This window comes from Pan paniscus, chromosome 4 (genome assembly GCF_029289425.2).
Source record: "Pan paniscus chromosome 4, NHGRI_mPanPan1-v2.0_pri, whole genome shotgun sequence".
Classification (NCBI taxonomy): domain Eukaryota; kingdom Metazoa; phylum Chordata; class Mammalia; order Primates; family Hominidae; genus Pan; species Pan paniscus.
Window position 1 is genome coordinate 34,615,316 of NC_073253.2, and position 24,307 is coordinate 34,639,622.

General features: G+C 35.9%; 1 protein-coding gene across 1 annotated transcript in view; it reads right to left on the reverse strand.

Annotated features, from left to right (window-relative positions):
* Positions 1-24,307, reverse strand: part of MSH3 (mutS homolog 3) — a 221,027-nt gene that overhangs the window by 182,916 nt on the left and 13,804 nt on the right. The window contains exons 4-8 of the mRNA XM_057302266.2: positions 22,494-22,706; positions 20,446-20,562; positions 19,946-20,065; positions 17,668-17,811; positions 13,702-13,868 (exon numbers count right to left, since the gene is read on the reverse strand). Coding sequence (XP_057158249.1) covers positions 13,702-13,868; positions 17,668-17,811; positions 19,946-20,065; positions 20,446-20,562; positions 22,494-22,706 — 761 coding nt within the window. The remainder of the gene's footprint in view (positions 1-13,701; positions 13,869-17,667; positions 17,812-19,945; positions 20,066-20,445; positions 20,563-22,493; positions 22,707-24,307) is intronic.

Below are 24,307 nucleotides of genomic sequence, written 5' to 3' on the forward strand. Positions count from 1 at the left end.
TATATAAACATACATGTGTATGTATACTTATCTATATAAACATATACATGTGTATGTATACTTATCTATATAAACATATACATGTGTATGTATACTTATCTATATAAACATATACATGTGTATGTATACTTATCTATATAAACATATACATGTGTATGTATACTTATCTATATAAACATATACATGTGTATGTATATTTATCTATATAAACATATACATGTGTATGCATATTTATCTATATAAACTATACATGTGTGTGTATATTTATCTATATAAACATATACATGTGTATATTTATCTATATAAACATATACATGTGTATATATTTATCTATATAAACATATACATGTGTATATATTTATCTATATAAACATATAAACATATACATGTGTATATATATTTATCTATATAAACATAAACATATACATGTGTATATATTTATCTATATAAACATATATAAACATATACACGTTTATATATTTATCTAAACATATACACATTTATATATATCTATCTATATAAACATACACACGTTTATCTATATAAACATACACACGTTTATCTATATAAACATACACACGTTTATCTATATAAACATACACACGTTTATCTATATAAACATATACATGTTTGTTTATCTATATAAACATATACATGTTTGTTTATCTATATAAACATATACATGTTTGTTTATCTAAACATATACATGTTTGTTTATCTATATAAACATATACATGTTTGTTTATCTATATAAACATATACATGTTTGTTTATCTATCTAAACATATACATGTTTGTTTATCTATCTAAACATATACATGTTTGTTTATCTATCTAAACATATACATGTTTGTTTATCTATCTAAACATATACATGTTTGTTTATCTAAACATATACATGTTTGTTTATCTATATAAACATACATATATATTTATATAGATATATTTATATAGATAAATATATAAACATACATATATATTTATATAGATATATTTATATAGATAAATATATAAACATATATATGTACATATATAAATATATATATACACACACATATATATGTAAGTTTCGAGTTTTGACAGGGCAAATAGCTCTAAGTCTTTCAGTGCTGTCTTACTTATTATTGGCCCTTTGATCTATCTTTTTAAAAGCAGCTTGTCAGTTTCTGTGAAAAACCTCATTGTCCTTTTGATTAGAATTGCACTGAAAAATATCTCTTGTACCCTACTATGTACTCACAAAATTGTTATTTAAAAAAAAAAGAATTGCATTGAATTTATATCAAGGAGAACTGATATCTTTATGCTGAATCTTTCCATTCATGAACGTGTTGCATCTTTCCAGTATTTATTTAGTTCCTTAATATCTTTCAGTAAAGTTTCCAAATTTTCGTAAGACCTTATTTTCTTTTTGGTAAATAGAGTCTTAGATAATATTATTGTGGTTGCTATTTTAAATAGTATCTTTTAAAATTTTTTTCATTTTCTATGTGTTGCTGCTGTACTGAAACACTATTCATTTTTATAAACTGATCTTATATTTAATGGCATTGCTGAATTCTTATTCCTTCTGATAATTTGTCACATCTAGATTTTCTATGTAGGCAATATCTGGTCTGTGAATCATGTCAGCTTTAGGATTTTAAATACGTAGTCTAAATATTAACTACTTTCCAGTTGTGCTATTCAAAAATATATTTCTGGGCAGTATCTGATCAGTTTCAGGTAATAAGAATGTATATATAAAATAATCTATGAATAACATTTATTAATCATATTAATATATTAAATTATGAGTTTAATTATTTTCATGGACAATTACAAACATGATAGGAATTGGAGAGAGGATTTGAAGGCATATACAGACAGATTATCTATAAACAGATAAAACTGAAAAAAAGGAATTTCATGAAATACTTACCCTTACTACACGTGATATACTCTGGTAACTTCTACTGTATTTTTTTAAAATGTTAGTCACAACCTACCGAACTGATTTCATGATCTTAGGTTAAGGTCTTAGATCAACTGGATTATCAGCTTTTAAAATGAATATTGCTACGTGCTTCAGTTTCTGCATTTCTGTTTATGTTTAAGATCACATTAGTAATAAGGAGCACTTAACGGTTAAAGTTTAATGAGAAAAATAAAACAGTAGTTTTAAAATTGAACTGGATGGCTAGGTGCAGTGGCTCACGTCTGTAATCCCAGCAATTTGGAGGCCAAGGCGGGCGGATCATTTGAGGTCAGGAGTTCGAGACCAGTTTGACCTACACAGCGAAACCCCTATGAAAATACGTCTCTACAAAAATACAAAAATTAGCCGGGTGTGGTGGCGGGCGCCTGTAATCCCAGCTACTGGGGAGTCTGAGGCAGAAGAATCGCTTGAACCCAGGAGGCAGAGGTTGCAGTGAGCCAAGATTGTGCCACTGCACTCCAGCCTGGGTGACAGAGCAAGACTTCCTCTCAAAAACAACAACAACAACAACAAAAATGGAACTGGTACACTGGTACCCAACAGAGGGCAAACCACTTAAGTCATACTGTGGTTTGAAGAGAGAAAAAGACTGGAAGATGCTAAATGCAGTCGCTCATGCCTATAATTCCAAGAACTCGCAAGGCTGAGGTGAGAGCATCACTTCAGGCCAGAAGTTCGAGACCAGCCTGGGCAAAATAGCCAGAACCCATCTCTACAAAATTTTTTTCAAAAAATTAGCTGTAAGGTGTGGTACATGCCTGAGTAGCCAGGACTACAGGTATGTGCCTGATTAGTATGCTGCTCAGGAGGCTGAAGTGAGAGGATCTCTTGAGCCCAGGAGTTCAAGGCTGCAATGAGCTATGACCACACCACTGCAATCCAGCTTAGGCAGCAGAGCGAGACCCCTACTCTTTAAAAAAAAGCATGCAGGAAAGGTTTGAGCCTTTACACAGCATATTACAGCAATATCATAGCACAGGATCTGGTGGAGAATACTGATGATATGACACCTTTATTCTGTAACTTACTCTCAACTTTGCTGTGAGCCTCAAACTGCTCAAAATAAAATAAAATAAAATAAAGCTCATCAAAAAAAAAAAAAAAAAAAAAAGAACTTGGTCTTCCGTTGGGGATATATCCCCTTGAACTGGTAGGAACAGTTTATTTTTAGCAGCAGAACATCACCCTTCATACCAAACAATCATTCATTTATATTTTATTAGTTTCATACATTTACTTTAATCTCAAATTTTGCTTGGACTTTATTCCTGTTAAAATAGGTATAAAACCTAGAGCACTAAGTTTTCAGTTTATAAATATTTAAGTCACATTATAATAAAACTAATTTAAGTGAAATGGGTGAGGAGGTTAGCAAGAATTATTTTTTCTTTTAAAATAGACTTTTGTCACTTTTACAACAAACATATATTAACTTTGTAAATTTTAAAATTATAATTTAACAAATTTAAATAAGAAAATTCTAACACAAAGTAGTAAATTAAAAGGTTGGTAGGCCAAATTTGAGAAACATCTAAATAAAGTATAAGCTCCTCCCACTAGTGCCCAGCATCCTCAATGAAACAGCTCCAGTCTTCCTCTCTGGCCTTAAACATAATCATTCAGCAAATACTCACTGAACAGCTCTTCTGCACTACATTCTGTTGCAGGCTACTCTTGACCCATATATTCCTAACACTCCAGTCAACTCGATGTTCCCAATTCCCTTTTCTCATCCTGTGACCACACTTCCTGGAATGCCCTCTTTCTACCCAGTCCCACCTTCCCATCTAATTTAGGCGCCATGTTATTCATATCTATATGCTACCCACTGTTTGTTATGCCATTCCACATTTACTTGGCTCTAAATATCTAAGAATTATATTGAAATGACTTCATATGAACCCACAGAATTGAGCTTATTAAACTTTGATAGAACAAACTGTAACATTGCAATCACAAAATTGGTACCATCAAGTACTGACCGCTTAATAACATTTCGTATGTGTGAAACACTTCCTCTTAACCAAATTAATAAGACCTGTTGTTGTTTCTTTTACTCTCATTCTTCAAAAAAAAAAAAATTGAAACCTTTAAACTAATGTTTAATTCAAATGACATTAGAAAGAAGTTGGACTTCAGTCATAACACAGATACCTAATTTGCATAACAATTCCTCTGATAATTATATAGTCTCACAGTTATCACTTCATTTTGGCACCAAAATTCTGCTAAATATTTTCCATTAAAAACTTGAAAGTCAAAGTACAATAACATAAAGTAATAAGTGATTTCTACTATATAAATTAATTTAATAAGAGATGAACACAAAATGAAAATGCTACTATGGTAATTTCAAATATGTGTCACCATAAGTGACATTCAGGTGGTACTATGCCTCCACATAAAGAATCATGTTAGATAATACTTTTGGTTAAACCTCAGATGATGTAAGGCTCTCTGTGGCCAAAAAGACATAATAATAAGGTATTTCTAACACTGAAAGTAAACATAGTAGAGGTTATTCTTATTCCCCAACATTAAGATTTCAATGTTTTCTTTAAATCTGCAGCATACACATCTATCTTTGAGGAAGCACTTATGTGTTCAAGCATTTATTTCAAAGGTCAGATAGCTAAAGTCACTGTGGTACCACAGGACATTCTTCCACATGTCTTTTTCAAATGATATCAATGAGCTAAGGCTAGTTTTTAACCAAGTATCTTTCTGAATGCATACAGTTTCAGTAAATTATAAGAGTCAATAATGTAAAAAATTAGCTCACATCATTGGTTATACCACGTGTGATAAATTATAACTACACATCCCTACCTTGTCCTGGTTCTCCACCTAGCTCTTTAATTCCTCCCCTTCTGTTTGTATTCTTGCTCCTATTCCCAACTATTGGCATTCTCTAAGCTCCTTGATCTGATTCTTTTCTCTGTATCTGCTTTTTCCTTTAGGGAAATATTTATTTTTAAAATTCAACTGTCCCATCCAGGCAGTACACTCATCTCTTCCCTTCTATCATGCCATTCCTTTTCCCAGAAACCTTACTGCCTTCTATAGGAATCCATACCAGTTTGCTGGATTTCATAGGCCTTCACCCTTTCTTTCTCAATTCTCAACATGAAAGTTCCCTCTAATCAGAGAAATCTCCCTTCTGTCTTCACACTTCTCTAATATTTCCAGCCTGTGTGCCTCAGACCTCATATCATTTCCATACACACACAACATACCCTTCCCCCCTCCCCATTACCAACTCAAAGCCTTCTATTCTGCAAATGTACCAGCCTACCCCACCTCCTTCATACAGCCTTCCTTGGCTATGCCAGTGCTCAGGAAGCTCTCATTTCTTTGAACGCAAAATTGAGTGTCATTTGTGATGTTCACCTGATTCACCTTAAAAGTCAGTTTCCTTGAGAACTAGTAAATATTATTTGTTTATCGCTTTCTAAAGCTTTCCTCTCAACCATTTCTATAAACATACAACATTTCTAAGCTAAAGCAACCTTAACTGCAATTGATAAAGGGCTCAAGACTATTGCTTTCCATTTGTTTCTTTCTCTACATTTTTACAACAAAAGAAAGTGTAACAAGATAGTAAGACTGATTCCCTAAGACACAGGCTGAAATCTTACAAACATACTTTACATAAATAAAAATAAATAACCTAAGAAAAATTGATAGTATATCATTATTTAGGAGTAATAATTTTAGATTACTATCATCTCTAATATTTGTTCTAAGTCACAATATGATACAAAGTAAATAAGCCTGTACTTTCAGATATAAAAAGAAACGTGAAGATTTTAGTAACCATTAAACTGTAATTCACAAAATATCAAATCCTTTGGAGACCTCTTGTGGTTAAAGTTAAGAATACCAAAAACCCTAATATTTTAAGATAGACACTCCACAATTCCAAGCCATTCTTTTGCCTTTCCTCACACAGCTTTAACATATTATGTCTTCAAAATTAATAAAATATTATTAACCAGTAACTGACAAAAACTGCTGTTTTTACCTTCAGGTATATAGCATAAGAAAAAAATGGGGTACTTAGTCTGAGATACAAGAAACTACTTACCAGTGTTTAAAACAGACAAGAAGATATCACCAAAAACAAAACAAATTTTGTACTTGCAAATTTAATACTGTATTGTTTACTGGTTGTAAATATGGAAACAAAGAAGGTCATTATATAATGACAAAGGGGTCAATTCAGGAAAAGGATACGATAATTGTAAATATACATGCCTGAGGCAGGCGGATCACTTGAGGTCAGGAGTTCGAGACCAGCCTGGACAACATGGTGAAACCCCGTATCCTGTCTCTACTAAAATACAAAAAAAATTAGCCAGGCATGGTGGCGCACGCCTGTAATCCCAGCTACTCGGGAGGCTGAGGCAGGAGAATCACTTAAACCCAGGAGGCAGAGGTTGCAGTGTACTGAGATCATGCCACTGCACTCCCCCCCTGGGTGACAGAGCAAGACTCTGTCTCAAAAAAAAGAGAGAGAAAAAAAAAATAGCAGCTGGATACTTCAACACCCCACTTTCATCATTGGACAGATCTTCCAGACAGAAAATCAATAAAGAAACGTCAGACTTAATCTTTACTACAGACCAAATGATCCTAATAGATATTTAGAGAACATTTCATTCAATGGTTGCAGAATACACTTTCTTTTCCTCAGCATGTAGAGGATCTAATCATTATAGCATGAATGATCTAAACATTCTCAAGATTAGATCATATGTTAGGTCACAAAACAAGTCTTAAAACATTCAAAAAACTGAAATAATATCAAGAATCTTCTCTGACCACAATGAAATAAAACTAGAAATCAAAAACAAGAATAATTTTGGAAACTATACAAACATGTGGAAATTAAACAATATGCTCCTGAATGGCCAGTGGGTCAATGAAGAGATCAACAAGGAAATTTAAAAATTTCTTGAAACAAATGATAATGAAAACACATACCAAAACCTATGGGATACAGTGACGGCTGTACTAAGAGGGAAGTTTATAGCTAAAAGCACCTACATCAAAAAAGAGGAAAAATTTCAAATAAATAACCAAATGATAAACCTTGAAGAACTAGAAAAGCAAGAGCAAACCAAACCCAAAATTAACATAAAAATAAAAATCAGAGCAGAAATAAATGAAATTGAAACAAAGAAAATACAAAAGATCAACAAACCAAAAGTTAGTTTTTTGAAAAGATAAAATTGGTAAGACTTTCCCAGACTGTGAAAAAAGAGAGAAACCCCAAATAAACAAAATTAGAGATGAGAAAGAAGACACTACTACTGATACTACAGGAATTCAAAGGATCATTAGTGGTTACTGTGAGCAACCATATGCCAATAAATTCAAAAATCTAGAAGAAATGGATAAATTCCTAAACACATGCAATCCACCAAGATTGAACCACGAAGAAATCCAAAACCTGAACAGACCAATAAAAAGTAACGAGATTGAAGCCATAATAAAGTCTCCCAGCAAAGAAAAGCCCAGGACCCAATAGCTTCACTGCTGAATCCTACCAAACATTTAAAGAACTAGACCCATTTTCCTCAAACTATTCCGGAAAAAAAAAAAAAAAAAGGAGAATACTTCCAAACTCATTCTACGAGGCCAGTATTACCCTGATACCAGAATGAGACAAATTCATATCAAATAAAGAAAATTAGAGGCCAATATCTCTGATGAATATTGATGCAAAAATCCTCAGCAAAATACTAGCAAACTGAATTCAACAACACATTAAAAATATCATTTATCATGACCAAGTAGAATTTATCACAGAGATGCAAAGACGGTTCAACATATGCAAATCAGTCACTATGATACATCATATTAACAGAATGAAGAAAAAAAAACACATAATCATTTCAATTGATGCTGAAAAAGGATTTGATAAAATTCAACAACGCTTCATAATAAAAACTCTCAAACAACTGGGTATAGAAGGAATATACCTCAACATAACAAAAGCAACATATAAAACAGACCCACAGCTATTATCATACTGAATTGAGAAATATTGAAAGCCTTTCCTCTAAGTACGATAATGATGCCCACTACCACCACTGCTATTCAACATAATAGTCCTAACTAGGGCAATCAGACAAGACAAAGAAATAAAGGGCATCCAAATTGGAAAGGAGGACGTCTAATTATTCTTGTTTGCAGATGAGATGAACTTACATTTGGAAAAACCTAAAGACTACCAAAAAACTGTCAGAACTGATCAAACAAATTCAGTAAAGTTGCAGGACACAAAATCAACATACAAAAAACCAGCAGCATTTCTATATGCTAACAGTGAACAATATGAAAAAGAAATCAAGAAAGTAATCCCATTTACAATAGCTACAAATAAAATAAAATATCTAGGAGTTAACCAAAGAAGTGAAAGATCTCTACAATGAAAACTATAAAACACTGATGTAAAACATTGAAGAGCACACACAAAAAAGGGAAAGATATTACATGTTCATGAATTGGAAGAATAGTTAAAACATCCATACTACCCAAAGCAATCTACAGATTCAATGCAATCCCTATCAAAATATCAGTGACATTTTTCACAGAAATAGAAAAAATTAGCCTAAAATGTATATGAACAATGAAAGACTCAGAATAGCCAAATATATCCTAAGCAAAAAGGACAAAATTGGAGGAATCACATTACCTGACTTCAAATTATACTACAGAGCTATAGTAACCAAAACGGCATGGTACTGGCATAAAAACAGACACACAGACCACTGGAACAGAACAGAAAACCCAGAAATAAATCCATACATCTACAGTGAACTCATTTTTGACAATGGTGCCAAGAACATACACTGAGGAAAGGATCTTTTCAACAAATGGTGCTGGGAAAACTGGACATCCATATGCAGAACAATGAAACTAGACCCTATCTCTCACCATATACAAAAATCAAATCAAAAATGGATTAAAGACTTAAATCTAAAATGTCACACTATGAAATGACTAAAAGAAAACACTGGGGAAACTCTCCAGAACACTGAACTGGGCAAAGATTTCTTAATAGGGCAACCAAAGCAAAGATGGACAAATGGGATCACATGAAGTTAAAAAGCTCCTGCACAGCAACAGAAACAATCAACAAAGTGAAGAGACAACCCATGGAATGGAAGAAAATGTATGTAGACCACCCATGTGACAAGGGATTAATAACCACAATATATAAGGAGCTCAAACAACTCTACAGGAAAAATCTAATTATCCAATTTAAAAATAGACAAATTGAAGAGACATGTCTCAAAAGAAGACATACAATGGCAGCCTGGTATATGAAAAGCTCTCAACACCATCGTTCATTACAGAAATGCAAATCAAAACTACAATGAGATACCATCTCACCTCAGTTAAAATGGCTTTTATCCAAAGACATGCAATAATAAATGCTGGTGAGGATGTGGAGAAAAGGGAACCCTCATAGACTGTTGGTGGGAATGTAAATTAGTACAACCACTATGGAGAGTAGTTTGAAAAAAAAATACTAAAAAACTAAAAATAGAACTACCACATGATCCAGCAATCCCACTGCTAGATATATACTCAAAAGAAGGGAAATCAATATATAGAAGAGATATGTGCACTCCCATGTTTACTACAGCACTATTCACAAGAGCTAAGATTTGCGAGCACCCAGGTGTCTGTCAGCAGACAAATGGGTAAAGAAAATGTGGTACATATATACAATAGAGTAGCATTCTGCCATGAAAAGGAATGAGATCCTGTCATTTGCAACAACATGGATGGAACTGGAGGTCATTATTTTACATGAAATAAGCCAGGCACAGGAAGATAAACTTTGCATGTTCTCACCTACTTGTGGGAGCTAAAAATTAAAACAACTGAACTCATGGAGATAGAGAGTAGAAAGATGGCTACCAGAGGCTGAGAAGGGAACTGGGGATGGTTAATGGGTACAAAAAAAATACAAAGAATAAGACCTAGCATTTGATAGTGCAACAGAATGACTACAGTCAAAAATCATTTAATTGTACATTTTAAAATAACTAAAAGAGTATAATTGGGTTGTTTGTAACACAAAGGATAAATGCTTGAGGAGATGGATACCCCATTTACCCTGATGTGATTATTATGCATTGTATGCCTGTATGAAAATATCTCATGTAACCCATAAATATATACATCTATTATGTACCTACAAAAAACTTTAGCCATGCCTGGCTAATTTTTGTATTTTTAGTAGAGATGGGGTTTCACCATGTTGGTCAGGCTGGTCTCGAACTCCTGATCTTGTGATCCGCCTGACTTGGCCTCCCAAACTGCTGGGATTACAAGCATGAGCCACTGCGCCCAGCCACAGAAAATTTAATTAAAATATAAAAAAAAAAAACTTCCTCTTACAGAGAGCCTTCTACAGCAGGTACTATTTCAGGCGCTTTACCTATATTAACTTATTTAATCCTCACAACAACCCCATGAGGTAAGCACTCTTAATACCCCCAATATAAAGGACACTGAAGGACAATACAGTAGATAACTTACTCAAAGTCACTAAAGGGAAGAGCTAGTTTTCCAACTCAAACCCTGAGTCACAAGAGTCCACACTGTTTGACCCCTGCTAACTTTTGAATTTCCTCTACTTCATTCTGTCCATAGATATAAATTAGCTGTAGGAACTCCACAGAAATGCAGATTTAACTTTTGACTTTGCTTAGTCCAATATGCAAATAAAGTGAAAATGATCAAAGGATACAAAAAAAAGTGCAAAGATCGAAAAATTACACACGGTCAGTAAACATAGGGAAAATTATTTACAATGCTAACTAGAGAAATTCAAATTAAAATAAGACAAAAGCAGGCATTAAATTTGGTAAAACCCACATAAGACACCTAAATTATCTTTGATATGCCAAATTCAAGCTTTTAAATCTCATGTGATGAACAAACATTTAGGAATATCACCAGTCAATGAATGCTGCTTGCCAAACAAAAATTCACTTTTGACAATGTCATTATGAAATATTTTGATATTTTATTGAATTTCGCCATTGTTATTTTATAAAATTAAGCAGAAAACAAAAAAATGAATGTGTTGATAAAATTGATTGACTTTACTCAATCTAAATTAATAAAATATATACTAAGTTAATGAAATATATACTAAGTTAATAAAATATAAAGAAAAATGAACTAAATCAAAGACAGGAAATCATAATTTATCCATTTATCATAATTTATCATAATTTATCCATTCCATTTCTATATTCATTTTTTCAGTATTACAAATACTGTTATGATGAATATCCATATATAGAAATATTCATGTGCATTTCTGATGATTTCCTTAAGATAAATTCCTGAAAATGGAATTAACTGGATCAGAGGGTATGAATGTTTATAAAGCTCTTGATCACCATTTCTCATATTACCATTTCTAGCAAGGAAATGATAGGAAATATTGAAAATACAATATAGAAGCCTACCTTTAAAAATTTTTTTCCAGATTTTATTAATTTTTTTAGTTCTGTAAAAGCAGCTCTCCTTACAAGTTTACTGTTTGACTTTTAATTATTCAAGTTTGAACACATGGTCAGAAAAGGATTAAGATCAAAATGAAGAGATTTGATGCAAAATTTTTCATCTATGTGACTGGCAAAGATTGTTTAAATGATCACCCTCAATGTGAGCAAAGGTTCAAAGAACCCTCCTAGACTATACTGGTAGATGTATAAATTGATATTACCATTTCCAGCAAGCAATCAAGAGCTTTATAAACATTCATACCTTCTGATCCAGTTAATTCCATTTTCAGGAATTTATGTTAAGGAAATCATCAGAAATGCACATCAGTATTTCTGTATATGGATATTCATCATAACAGTATTGATAATACTGGAAAAATGAATATAATAAAAATGGAATGGATAAATTATGATACACTTATATGACAATGTCGTGTACTTATTTTGTTTTTAAGGGTACCTACTGAAATATTAGAGGATAAACTGATGCTCCCTAGGATTTGCTTCAAAGCCAATAATCCAGGGAGAGGGAAAAGGGGAGGGAGTGTAGAAAAATGAGAATGGTCCTGAGAAATGCTGAAGCTGGCTAATAGAGTGATAGGAGTTCATGACACTATTCTGTATAATTTTGTGTATGTTTGAAATTTTCTGCAATAAAGTTTTTAAAAATGGGGAATTTTAAAGTTAAAAAAAAAAACCACAGAATATAAAAGTGATTTTGCAGCAGGAATGCAAGTTCACAAATGGAAAAAAGTGATATACACACACGGAAATAATGTGCCAAAATGTTTAACAGTCATTTTCTCTGGGTTACAGAATTCAACTTATGAATTTATCCTTTTTTTTTTTGTCTTCTGAATGAACATATATTAGTTTTATAATCAGAAAAACAAATTATGAAAGCTACTTCGAAAGAAATTAAATTCAAATGAAAATGAACACAACACTAAGGACAAAGAAACATATGGAACTTCACTTAATCAATCAGTTTGATTTTCTTTTTTTTTTTTGAGATAGAGTCTTGCTCTTTCGCCCAGGCTGGAGTGAAGTGGTGTGATCTTGGCTCATTGCAACCTCTGCCTCCCAAGTTCAAGCGATTATCCTGCCTCAGCCTCCGGGGTAGCTGGGAATACAGGTGTCTGCCACCATGCCCAGCTAATTTTTGTATTTTTTTTTTTTTTAGTAGAAACGGGGTTTTGGCCAAGCTGTCTTGAACTGCTGACCTCAGGTGATCCACCCGCCTCAGCCTCCCAAAGTGCTAGGACTACAGGCGTGAGCCACCGTGCCTGGCCTCGATTTTCTAAATGATTTGTCTACCTACTACATGAAAATCCTTATGGGCTTCTCTGCCTAGTCCAAAGTCCAAATTCGTCAATATACAGTCTACTTCGCTGAAGCCCCAGCACACCTTTCTGGTCTCTTTCCCACCACACTCCAGGTGGCAGTACGGAGTCTTTCCAACAAGGCACCTTCACGTTTAGCACTTAATACATTATGCCTTTAAGTCCAGTTAGGTATGCACACATCTGCCTCTCCTGTGGGGTTGTAAACTCTGCCAGACATATATCATAACCACATCTTCTTCCTCTGTACGCACAGTGCCTAGCACACTGCTTCATATGTAAGTGGTCTGATCTTAGATCCAGTAAACAAAACCACTGGACATAGCCATGAATTGAAACTTGCAGCACAGACAAAGCATCTCCAAAGTTACATAAACTTTGTAAGAAGTGAACTCTAAATTATCTCCAGAAACTGAAGATTACCAATAATTAAATATCATAAACCCCATAATTATCAAATAATATCATTAAATAATATCAGAAACCTCTTCAAAAAGACTGCCTTCTAAAGTTCTACATTAAGGTGATAGTAGGGGTAGGTGGTGTTTCTTCTATTTGTTTTTTAGATATGAGATCTCACCTTAGTTGCCCAGGCTGGTCTCAGATTCCGGGGCTCAAGCAATCCTTCCTCCTCAGCCTCCCAAGTGGCTGGGATTACATGCATGTGCCACCATGCCCAGCTTTGTTGTTTTACTTTTTTTTTTAAATTTCCACTACTACAGTGGAAATATAATTTTTGTAAGTAAAAACTATTTTTAGCAACTTTAGTAAGTATCAGTTTTGGAACTAAACCTAAGTTTCAGAATCGGTATTATATTCCAGTGATGTGCCAACTTACCTAACAGATGTGGCTCTGTGGATGAGCGCCTCTGTTTGCTCGGACAAGGCCGAAGGAAGCAGCAGCTCTACTGGCTGCAGGCTTGACATCCGGGTTTCTAGCTCTGAACGAGAAGCAGAGTCCTGGAAACTATCAAACACAACCTCGCCTGTGGCAGGCTGCACTCCCTAAAAACAAATACAAATATAATGTTACAGAAAAAATGTATTTCCCCAGTTATGGCTATAACACAGCATAAACATGGAAAAAGTAAAGGTGATACACTCGGGAGTATGTATGTACTCTATTTCTAAAGTGTTAGAAACCTGTCTGCTTTTCAAGACTCTTACACGAAGAGTCAGACTCACAGATATCTAAATGATACTATAAATCAGATTTCCGAGAGCCGCCCTGAATACAAGGCCTGGAGTTAATATACCTAACGGAGTGACTATGGCAAGTTACCAAACACTGCCAGGCCTCAGTTTCTTCCTCTGTAAATGGAACCAAACCAGCCTACTTCTCTCATAAGGTTATTGTAAGGATCAAATTATAAAATAAACAGGAATTATTTGTGAACTATAAAGCACTGTACAAATAGTAGTTATCACTCAAAGTAACAAGTGACATGGTCCTAGTAACCAGACCACCAGTACTGTAGTAAATTACTACTTCATACATCAAAGTAACACATAAAAAGTATACTTTATCAAACTCTGAATGAAGCCCAAGTAGACAGTCTATCCAGTGGAATAATCATGCCAACTTGAACCTGCTCCCTAACATCCTAAGCCAATAATAGCAAAGATAAACTGGAAAAGATCATGGTTTGGAGAAGTGATAGGAATTTTCTAGCCAAGGTCCCAGAGTGACAATGGAGTAGAGTCAAGATTCAAATCCAGGAAATCTGACTACTCCCCAATCCACACTGTTAGCCACTACGTATGCTTATGAAAGCCATGGGGGCTAGTTACAGGCTGCATTAGCTAAAAAGAGGAAAAATCACCAATCCCTATGTTCATATACTACTGATGGAAAGCCACTTCTGACAACAGCAAGGCATTATCTAGGAATGTTGAAGTATCCACACCCTATAATTCAGCAATTCCTCCCCCAAGGATATACTCTGGAGAAACTCAGGCATTTGTATACGATACAAGACATACAAAAATATTTACAGCAGCATTCTCTGTAGAACTGTAAACTAGAAAGAATGCACATGTCCATCAACAGGAATGAATAAACTGTAGATCATAAAATGAAATAGGAAAAGGCAATGAGAGAACTACAGTGACACATGTAAATAAATCTCACATACAAAATGGTAAACAAAAGGAGCAAAACCCAAAAGAATACACACACTATATTTACATTTGTATATAACGTTTAAGGTGGCAAGGCTGGAACTAGAAGCTCCAACTAAAAGCAAGGAAATTATCGTCTTCAAAGTCTGGATTACAGACACCTCTGGAGGGAATGGACACCCAGGGATCTTATGGGTTGGAGGCAGTGTTATAGCTCCTCTAACTGTAATTAAGGAACATCCTTAATTCTAGCCCAGAGGCTTTCTCTAGAGCCTAGAGAGATGGACTATCAGTACATAAGGATACACATGTAAATTTATATACCAATCTACAAACCAAGCATTTACAAAAATCAGGTACAGATGTTGAAGTAACAAATTTTTCAGTCAGCCAAATTCCCTTTTTCTTTAATCAGAGAAATGGTCTACACTGTAATACCCACAACATCTATTACCCTGTGTGATATGTATCACACTGAGAAACCTAAAATCAGTGTGTATAAAACTGCACTGCCCAGACTGAAGGCACAGAGCCTGACTGCAGTGATACTACAACAGCACAGCCCTTTGAATTTCAGACTAATTACCAATACTCAAAAGGTGACTCCCAGGTACTGACCAGGCAATGAGTGACACCCATTGTGACAGGGAAAACAGTGTCAAGGGTAAAAGAAGATAAGATCAATTTTGGCCACACTGAGTTTGAGAAGCCAGAGTAAATTCTAAGTATCTCTGTTCAATAAAAATTTGGATGCAGGAGCCTGGAGCTCGAGAGAGGTGCAGCCTGGACCCAGAGCTCAGGATGTCATCAGCCCAAAAGTGGTTGCTGAAGTAAAGGACAGCCCCAAAGAAAATGCTTGAAGGGCAAACAGCTGTTTTCATTTTTCCGAGTCCCAGTTCGCACACATGGTTAACTCTGGCGGTAAGCCAGATGGTATTTCTAAATGCACTAAGTAGGAATTATATACTATCAACTCTGTTCTTTAGAAGGAGTTTTAGGTAAATATAAAATAGCACATTACATATGTTAAAGCTTAAAAGTAAATAACTTTACTATTTGTATATAGGTCCAACTGCCTGTAGCTAGATAAAACGTGCTTCTCAAGGATAAAAATATCATTTAGAGCTGTCTAACACCAACAGGAATGCTAACTCTCTGAAAGAAGGGCTTATTGGTTAAGCAAATGTCAAGTTAACACAGAGTTATGCAGTCAAAATAAGGTATTAAAAGGCACATTGGAGACATTCAGATGGTAAGAATTTTTGTTGATATTGCCACTGACCGTAGAAATTAGAAAAAGCAAAGAGAATTAGTTTTCACTTGGACAGAGTTCCATTTGTGCTTAACTTACAACAGAAAAGGGGTGTCTGATTGTTCTGAAGGGCCTTAAAAAGTCTAAGACCTTTAGCAGAGTCCAGGTAAGTCTGTAAATGAGCAAATTTATTCATAAACTGCCAGAAAATCAATAAAACTATGAGTTGGCCAGGCGTGGTGGCTCACGCCTGTAATCCTAACATTTTGGGAGGCCGAGGTGGGCCGATCACCTGAGGTCAGGAGTTCAAGACCAGCCTGTCCAACGTGGTGAAACCCCATTTCTACTAAAAATACAAAAATTAGCCTGGTATGATGGTGGGTGACTGTAGTCCCAGCTACTCGGGAGGCTGAGGCAGGAGAATTACTTGAACCTGGGAGGCAGAGGTTGCAGTGAGCCAAGATCACGCCATTGCACTCCAGCCTGGGTGACAAGAGTGAAACTCCGTCTCAAATAAATAAATAAATAAAACTATAATTCACAAATTACATTTATCTAGAAAACTGATTGTAAATAATCCTAATATTAATTTAGTATGGTATTTTATATCAGCCAATTATCATTTCTCTTTAACTATCCCCTCCACCAAATCTAGATATAATACCATAGTCATTCATGTTTAATTTCAAATCCCTAGAGGAAATTTATAGAACACTTTGCCACCCATGCTTGTGTTGGCTTAGTGTTTTATTCTGCTATCTGTACATTGTCCACACATATGTCTGCCATTGTGTCTATCTTCAACCTTAAAATCTCAGGGCACATGGACCAAGACCATCTGGATCTCTCCATAGCATAGAGTATTGATATGGTTTGGCTGTGTCCCCACCCAAACCTCATGTTGAATTGTAATCCCCAATGCTGAGGGGGAGACCTGGTGGGAGGTGATTAGATTGTGAGGCCAGATTTCCTCCTTGCTGTTCTCATGACAGTTCTCACAATATCTGGTTGTTTAAAAGTGTGTAGCACTTCCCCCTTCACTCTCTCTCCTGCTAGCCTTGTGCTTGTGAAGATGTCACTGCTTCCCCTTCGCCTTTCGCCATGATTGTAAGTTTCCTGAGGCCTCCTCAGCCATGCTTCCTGTACAGCCTGTGGAACCATGAGCCAATTAAACCTCTTTTCTTTATAAATTACCCAGTCTCAAGTGGTTCTTTATAGCAACGTGAGAATGGACTGCTACAAGTACCAAGTAGCCATGAGAAAATTGTAACTAGCGATTTAACATATAATATTGTGAGAAAAATGTTTTTCTTGTATAATTATCTGAAGGTACACTTCATCAGATATCCTTATTATAAACCATACATGATAGGTCATATTTAGAGATACCATGAACATCTAACATTTGTTCCTCACCTGCAAAGTACTTACCACAATGCCAATAAAAATGTTGCCCTTTTTTTTGTCCCTAACATTTTCCTTATTTTCAGAGATGCACAGAAGATAGCTGGTAGAAGTATCAGTCATTATCTCATCAACATTTACAGCATCATCCAGCTTGATTAGGGGATTCACATTTAATAATAATTAAAGAAAAATAATTATATGCTAAATTCTAAATCCTAGTATGCTAAATTTCCAATAATATTAACTATTTTCTCCTTTAAAATAATGGTTCACAGCCGGGCGCAGTGGCTCACACCTGTAATCCCAGCACTTTAGGAGGCCAAGGTGGCAGGATTACTTAAGGCTAGGAGTTTGAGAGACCACCCTGGGCAACAGAGCAAGATGCTGTCTCTACAAAATAAAAAAATAAAAATAAAGAAAAAAATAATAAAATGATGGTTCATTTCACACAGTACTTCTGCCCTTTGCAAAAATCTTCTGCCCAGTATTCATTCTTCTGATTTATTTGGATCATAGTTGCATGCCTTATCTTTCCTAAGATATAAAGATCATAAAGACAGATAACCAGTATCTTACTTCCAAAGGGCTTAGTGGAGTACATCAGACCCCATGGAGGCCCAAATATCAACCCACTTCATCACTTGGATGATGCTGACACTTGAATCCTTAACAATCCCATAATGTTTAATTCCACAATTCAAAGTATAAATACACTAAAAGGGTGTAAATTATTTTCCTTTTTTAATGTACCTAAAAGCTCCCAGATATAGCAAGACAATTTTTTAAAGACATGAGAAAACAGAAACATATATACATTATATGTGCATGTATGTCTGTGTATGTGTGTATAAAATGAGTCCATTAACTAACTCTCAGGGATGAAAGCTGATTTGGGGCAAAGTCTGGACATACCTTTGGACATCAGGACATAGGACCCATAAAAGCAGCAAAGGAAAAGCAGGGAGGGGGACTGTACTAGAAATGGGCTTCAAATAACAGACTCAAGCTTTAGCAAAAGAAAAAATAAAAATACCAGGTTCTTACAGCCTGATCAGCTTAGAACAACACAAGGCTGTTAATAGTTTGGAGCCCATTTTGAGTGATAGCTGTTCCCTATTTATAGTATTCATGGAACAAAACAGTCCTTAGAATTAGATGAGCTGAGAAATAAGCAGATCTGTAATAAACCATAACAGAAATAATACTTTCACACAGTATCATTTAAGGCCTTCTTATCCCTCCATTCTTCCATTATCAGAGAACTGATTCCACCCCCATAGTAATTTTTTTTAAATGCACCCTGGTCTAATTTTACATATAATTATTTGGCTTCTGAAACTGACAATTTTGCTTTTGAAATTATTTGGCATCAAATAACACACTGTATTTATAAATGACCGTAAATTTAGGGGCAATCATTATGCACACTGAAAATTCTTACCAAGTGAGAAAACTTCACCCACAGCCCATTTTCAAAAGTAATAAAATTTTTATAAAGTTAACAATTAATGAAGATGGGCTACCACTATATTTTATAGGCATTTAACTCTGTCTTAATTCTGACTTCAGCAGTTCTCTTTTCACATTTTGAATTTTTTGTTTGTTTGTTTGTTTGTTTGTTTGAGACAGGGTCTCACTCCTGTCACCCATGCTGGAATGCAGTGGCATGATCACGGCTCACTGCAGCCTTTACTTCCTAGGCTGACGTGATTGTCCCACCTCAGCCACCCAAGTAGCTGGGACTACGGGCAAGTGCCAACATGCCCAGCTAATTTTTTGTATTTTTGTGGAGATGGGGTTTTGCCATGTTGTCCAGGCTGGTCTCAAACTCCTGGGCTCAAGCAATCTGCCCACTTCAGTCTCCCAAAGTGCTGGGATTAAAGGCATGAGCCACAGCGCCTGGCTTCAATAAGTTACTTTTTAGGTCTCACTTTGGAAAGACCCTGAGGAGCTTGTAGGCCCTAAGCACCTAACTACTTCCCACAAATGGGCTAAGGAAGATATAATTTCAAATCAGATACTAACCTGACATCGTCTTTTATTAGGGTTGCTTTTTTTCTTGCTCTTGAAGTATGATGAACTTGCCTTCTACTATGACATGTGAAAAGATGCTTGTTTCCAGCCACTACTTCCCTCTTGAATAGCACACCTAATCAAGGGTTCACCTTAATGCCTCTCAGCTCATCTAAAAAGTTCCCAAAGAGCAACTAAAAAACAAACAAACAAACAAACAAACAAAACCTGCCATCTTCAAACAAAGCCCTTGTATCATTTAAGAGAAAAACTCCCGTCCAAAAAGGATATCTTCTCCAATAAGTGTAGATTTTGTATAAAGGGCAGTCAATTTCCGGGAAAAGAGTGAACTTCTGTTGTCTCCAATGGCCTTTAATGCTGCAGTTTCAGTTTGCTTCACAACTCCCACCTTCAACAAAAATAAGAAATATTGCTATCAAAGGATAATAAATGACTTGTAAAAACTCATTTCAAAATGTTTAAACGTCAATTCTGAAATGGTTAAAATAATCAGTCCACAACGTTCAGATGTAGGGTTTAAAGGAGTTGACAAGGGTGGATAATTTGCTAAGAAACACTATCATAGAGTTTAAAAATTTACCCTAAATATCTAACAATATGTTAAAAACTCATAAATATATAATACTAATAATTATGAAACACTTTCAGTTCTGTAAAATGCAAAATTCTAAACCAATTGAAGCCTACCTACCACCTTACAAAACACGTTTGCACTCTCTGGAGGAGAATCCCAATTTCCTTTCCCCACAAGTTAAAGCCAAAGCTGACCTTATATCCTTTTGCCACCAGGCGGCGTACATGAACAAACAGTCTGTGAGTAGGTATACTTGCTGTCATAAAGTTGTGATCTAAATGGCAATAAATATTGAGCTCTCGGGCTGCAATCTAAAAAATGAAAAAAGAAAATATCAATAAATTTATATTTTAAGATTCCCTATGTGATGTTGGTTCACTTTATTAAAAATTAATCAAGGTATACATTTAGGATTTGTACACTTAATCTAAATGTGTACTATGTCAATAAAAAGTTTAAAAAAATGTTCCCTGTATAGAAGCCTATGGTTTAATGTATTTTGGGCAGTTCCAGTGACCTAACTTCAGTATCAACATCTGTATCTATAAAAGACTCAGAAAAATATGACAGGTCTTCTACATCCTTAGAGCTTTCCCTACACAAAGACTATCCAATACAGAGATCATGAGACTGTAAAAGAGTAAGAATTTGCTACATGGCATGTGCAAATGACTGACATTTAGAAGACACTACAGAGTATGCAGAAATGATGAACCCATCCGGACAGAGAAATCATTGAAAAAGTAAAAAGAGAAACCCCAGGCTGGCTAACTAATTAATGATGCACGACTGATAGAAATATAGAACCATGAAGCACCATGTGATTCCCTGATTTCCTCTAGAAAGCATCATGGCTTAGATATTGCCCACTGAAGCCATGGAACTCTAATTCTAACACTCTCGCTCCCCAACCTCACCCCTTCTCTGAACTCTATTAGTCCCTCACAGAAGGGCAGAAAAACATCAGCCTTTACCGTGGTCAGGTCTGAATTTACCGTTTAACCTAGACAGTTTCTCTCCTTCGCCTAGGGGATGACAACTACGTATTTGTTCCTGCCCTCAGAAAACATGGTGACATTATCTCAGAGCCTAATTTAATATCACAGAACATAGCATAATGCATCTGACTTTGAGAACGCTGCTTGCCTGCCACAGAGGATTTAGGAAACTTGAAGAAAAAAAGTTGGCCAAGTCTTTACTTCCCATCCAGGAAGCACAGACATGCTACCTCATCACTCTCTAGTGTACAATCCAACCAGGTCCCAAACTATAGAATCATCACAAGCATTCATGACTTCCAACAAAGGTGTCACCTGCAATACTTTCCCTAAGTTTGCCCACGAAATGTTCAAATTTCACTTTCAACCTTCTTGACTAGGGCCTATAATAAATATTTCAACATTAAATACAATCCCAATTTTTTTTTTTTGAGACAGAGTCTTGCTGTGCCGCCCAGGCTAGAGTGCAATGGCAGGATCTCGGCTCACTGCAACCTCCATCTCCCGGGTTCAAGCGACTCTCCTGCCTCAGCCTCCTGAGGAGCTGGGACTAAAGGCATGCACCACCACACCGGGCTAATTTTTTAAATATTTTTAGTAGAGATGGGGTTTCACCATGTTGGCCAGGCTGGTCTCAAACTCCTGACCTCAAGTGATCCACCCACCTCAGCTTCCCGAAGTGCTGGGATTATAGGCATGAGCCACCACACCTGGCACAATCCCAATTTAGACTAAGACACCAAGTTGACTGACACCCAAAGAGATCTGTAAAACTTCAAACAACTTCTGGTGGTAGCTGGTAAAGTTCACGTGTTCTTCCACTGAGACTTAACTTTGTTCCTGCCCATGAAAATTCATAAATTAAGAGTAAACAGAGGAACTTCTATACATCTCAAAAATGTTTCCTTGCTTGAGTCTTCATTAGAAAACATATTTACATGATTACGGTTTATTCACTAATTGACTCATCCAATAAACTTTGGATGGATAAAAAGTACTGGCCTAGTACCACGGAGAATAAGCGCTAACATTCCAACAGAGACCCCTCACTTTTTCCCACCAAGTCTGGTTCCCACCAAGTTTCTTGTGTTCATTTTTAGTTTTTACTTTACATAACAGTATTTTTTAAAAGGTGATTGATCAAATCAGCTTTTATATAAGGTCAGAAAATGAAACAAAAATACTGAAAAATATCTAAGGCTAGACAAGAAAAATATAAAATAGTGCCTGAAAAGACGACTTACCTCTGCATCTTCCCCAAAGAATCTATACTTATATCCACATTCCACACACAAAACTGCATCTTTGTGCTGCTGCTTCATTTCTATGTATTGTAATTCTAGCGGCGTATAGATGCTTTTGGACCATTTGTTAGCTGATTTGGAAGCAGTTTTCTGTAAATTTTCATGACTTGTATTTGATGATCCAAACTGACTGAGATCAAAAAGTGTTGTGTCCTGGCAACCAAAAGATGTATAAAGTTTTAAAAATATTAACCACAATAATAAGTTCCCAGAGACGGAAAATGCAAATCTGGCAAAAAGCTAACACTTAGTGAATCTAGATGAAAAGTTTATAGAAGCACATTGTAGCATTAAGGCAAACTATCCATAGGTTACAAATATTTTCAAAGTAGAAGGTTAAAAAAAAATTATGAACCAAGTAAGCTATCATAGAATTTTTATGCAAATTTTGAAAGTCTAAATATCTTAATGTTTTACATACTTGTTTTTAAATTTGATTTCATTAAATCTATTATTATTAACACTTATTTTCTTTTTATTATTTATTCTCAGGTGTGTAATGCACAAAAGGCCAATGGGGACAAATCTGGCTCTCTCTCAGGAGTAGGGCAAAACCACTTTGAGCAAAGCATGCCAACAGATAAAGCTGCACTTAATGTTTTATACTTCCAAGCACACTGTAAAAGACAGCACATTCTATAAATTCTTATAGAAAGAAAGAACCATGATTCTCTTGGTAAAGAAACATGAGAAAGAGCTGTTAAAAAATTTACAGCACAAGGCCACATTTTCAACATTAGTACTCCTACTATTCTTACCTTTCTGTGAGAAACCATAATTAATTCCAATTCACAGCTTAGGGAAAATTCCTCGCTTATTAGACTTAATTTAGAAAAATGTAAATGAGACAAATTTATAGTTGGCTAAATCCAACTTCTAATTAATTGCCACTCTGTCACTGCCAACTTCTAAAAATTTACCCAGCTCCCCCTACAATGAAAAATATGGCCTAAAAATCTAGTGACCAAAAAGAAGAGGGGAGAGTGAGAGAGAAGCAAAATGGCCCAGGAATGGGAACCCCAATCCAAAAGAAAACCCAGAAACATGTACACTTTGTAGTTCCCAAATGTTTAAAACAATTCAGCTTCACCGGGACATCAGGTAAAGATACTAACTTTTCAAAAAAAAACTCAATTTATTTGAACAGTGCAGTCCAGCAAACCTCCAAAGATCAGCAATAAGAAGACGGTGAGGCATGGAGAGGTTGGCAAGAGAAATCCAGGTCATTATGATGGCAATGGCAGCCCATCTGGAGCAGCCACTGCCGTAACGCCAGCTGCAGTAGGAGAGGCGCGGCCAGGGCTGCATGCTCCACAGAACCGACAGGAGCCAGAAATGGGTGGAAGAAGCCTCGCCCCCTTCTGAGTTGGCAGGGTGAGAGCCTCACGCTCCCCGGGCACAGCTGTGGCTGCCCAGTTGTGGCTGCAAACCTGGGCATCCCTGTGCTCTTGGGGGCTGGGAGCAGGCAGGAGTCCCGCCCTCCTGGGTGCAGCTGCAGCCACAGCCGCCCAAGCTGTGGCTGTGGACCCGGGCATCTCTGCAATCTCAGGGGCCCAGAAAGGGAATTCCCCCTCCCTCTGCAGGCTCAGAAGTACCTGCTCCGACTGCCTGGCCTCTCCCAGCTCCCAGCACCCACTCTGATCTCAAAGTTGAGGCCAAGCCTAGGAACTGTTGCAACCTGGCTGGGTGTGCACATGCTCAGGGCAGTGCTAACATGCCAGCCCCCTGCTGCCTCGGCCCCCTTTGGACTTTGG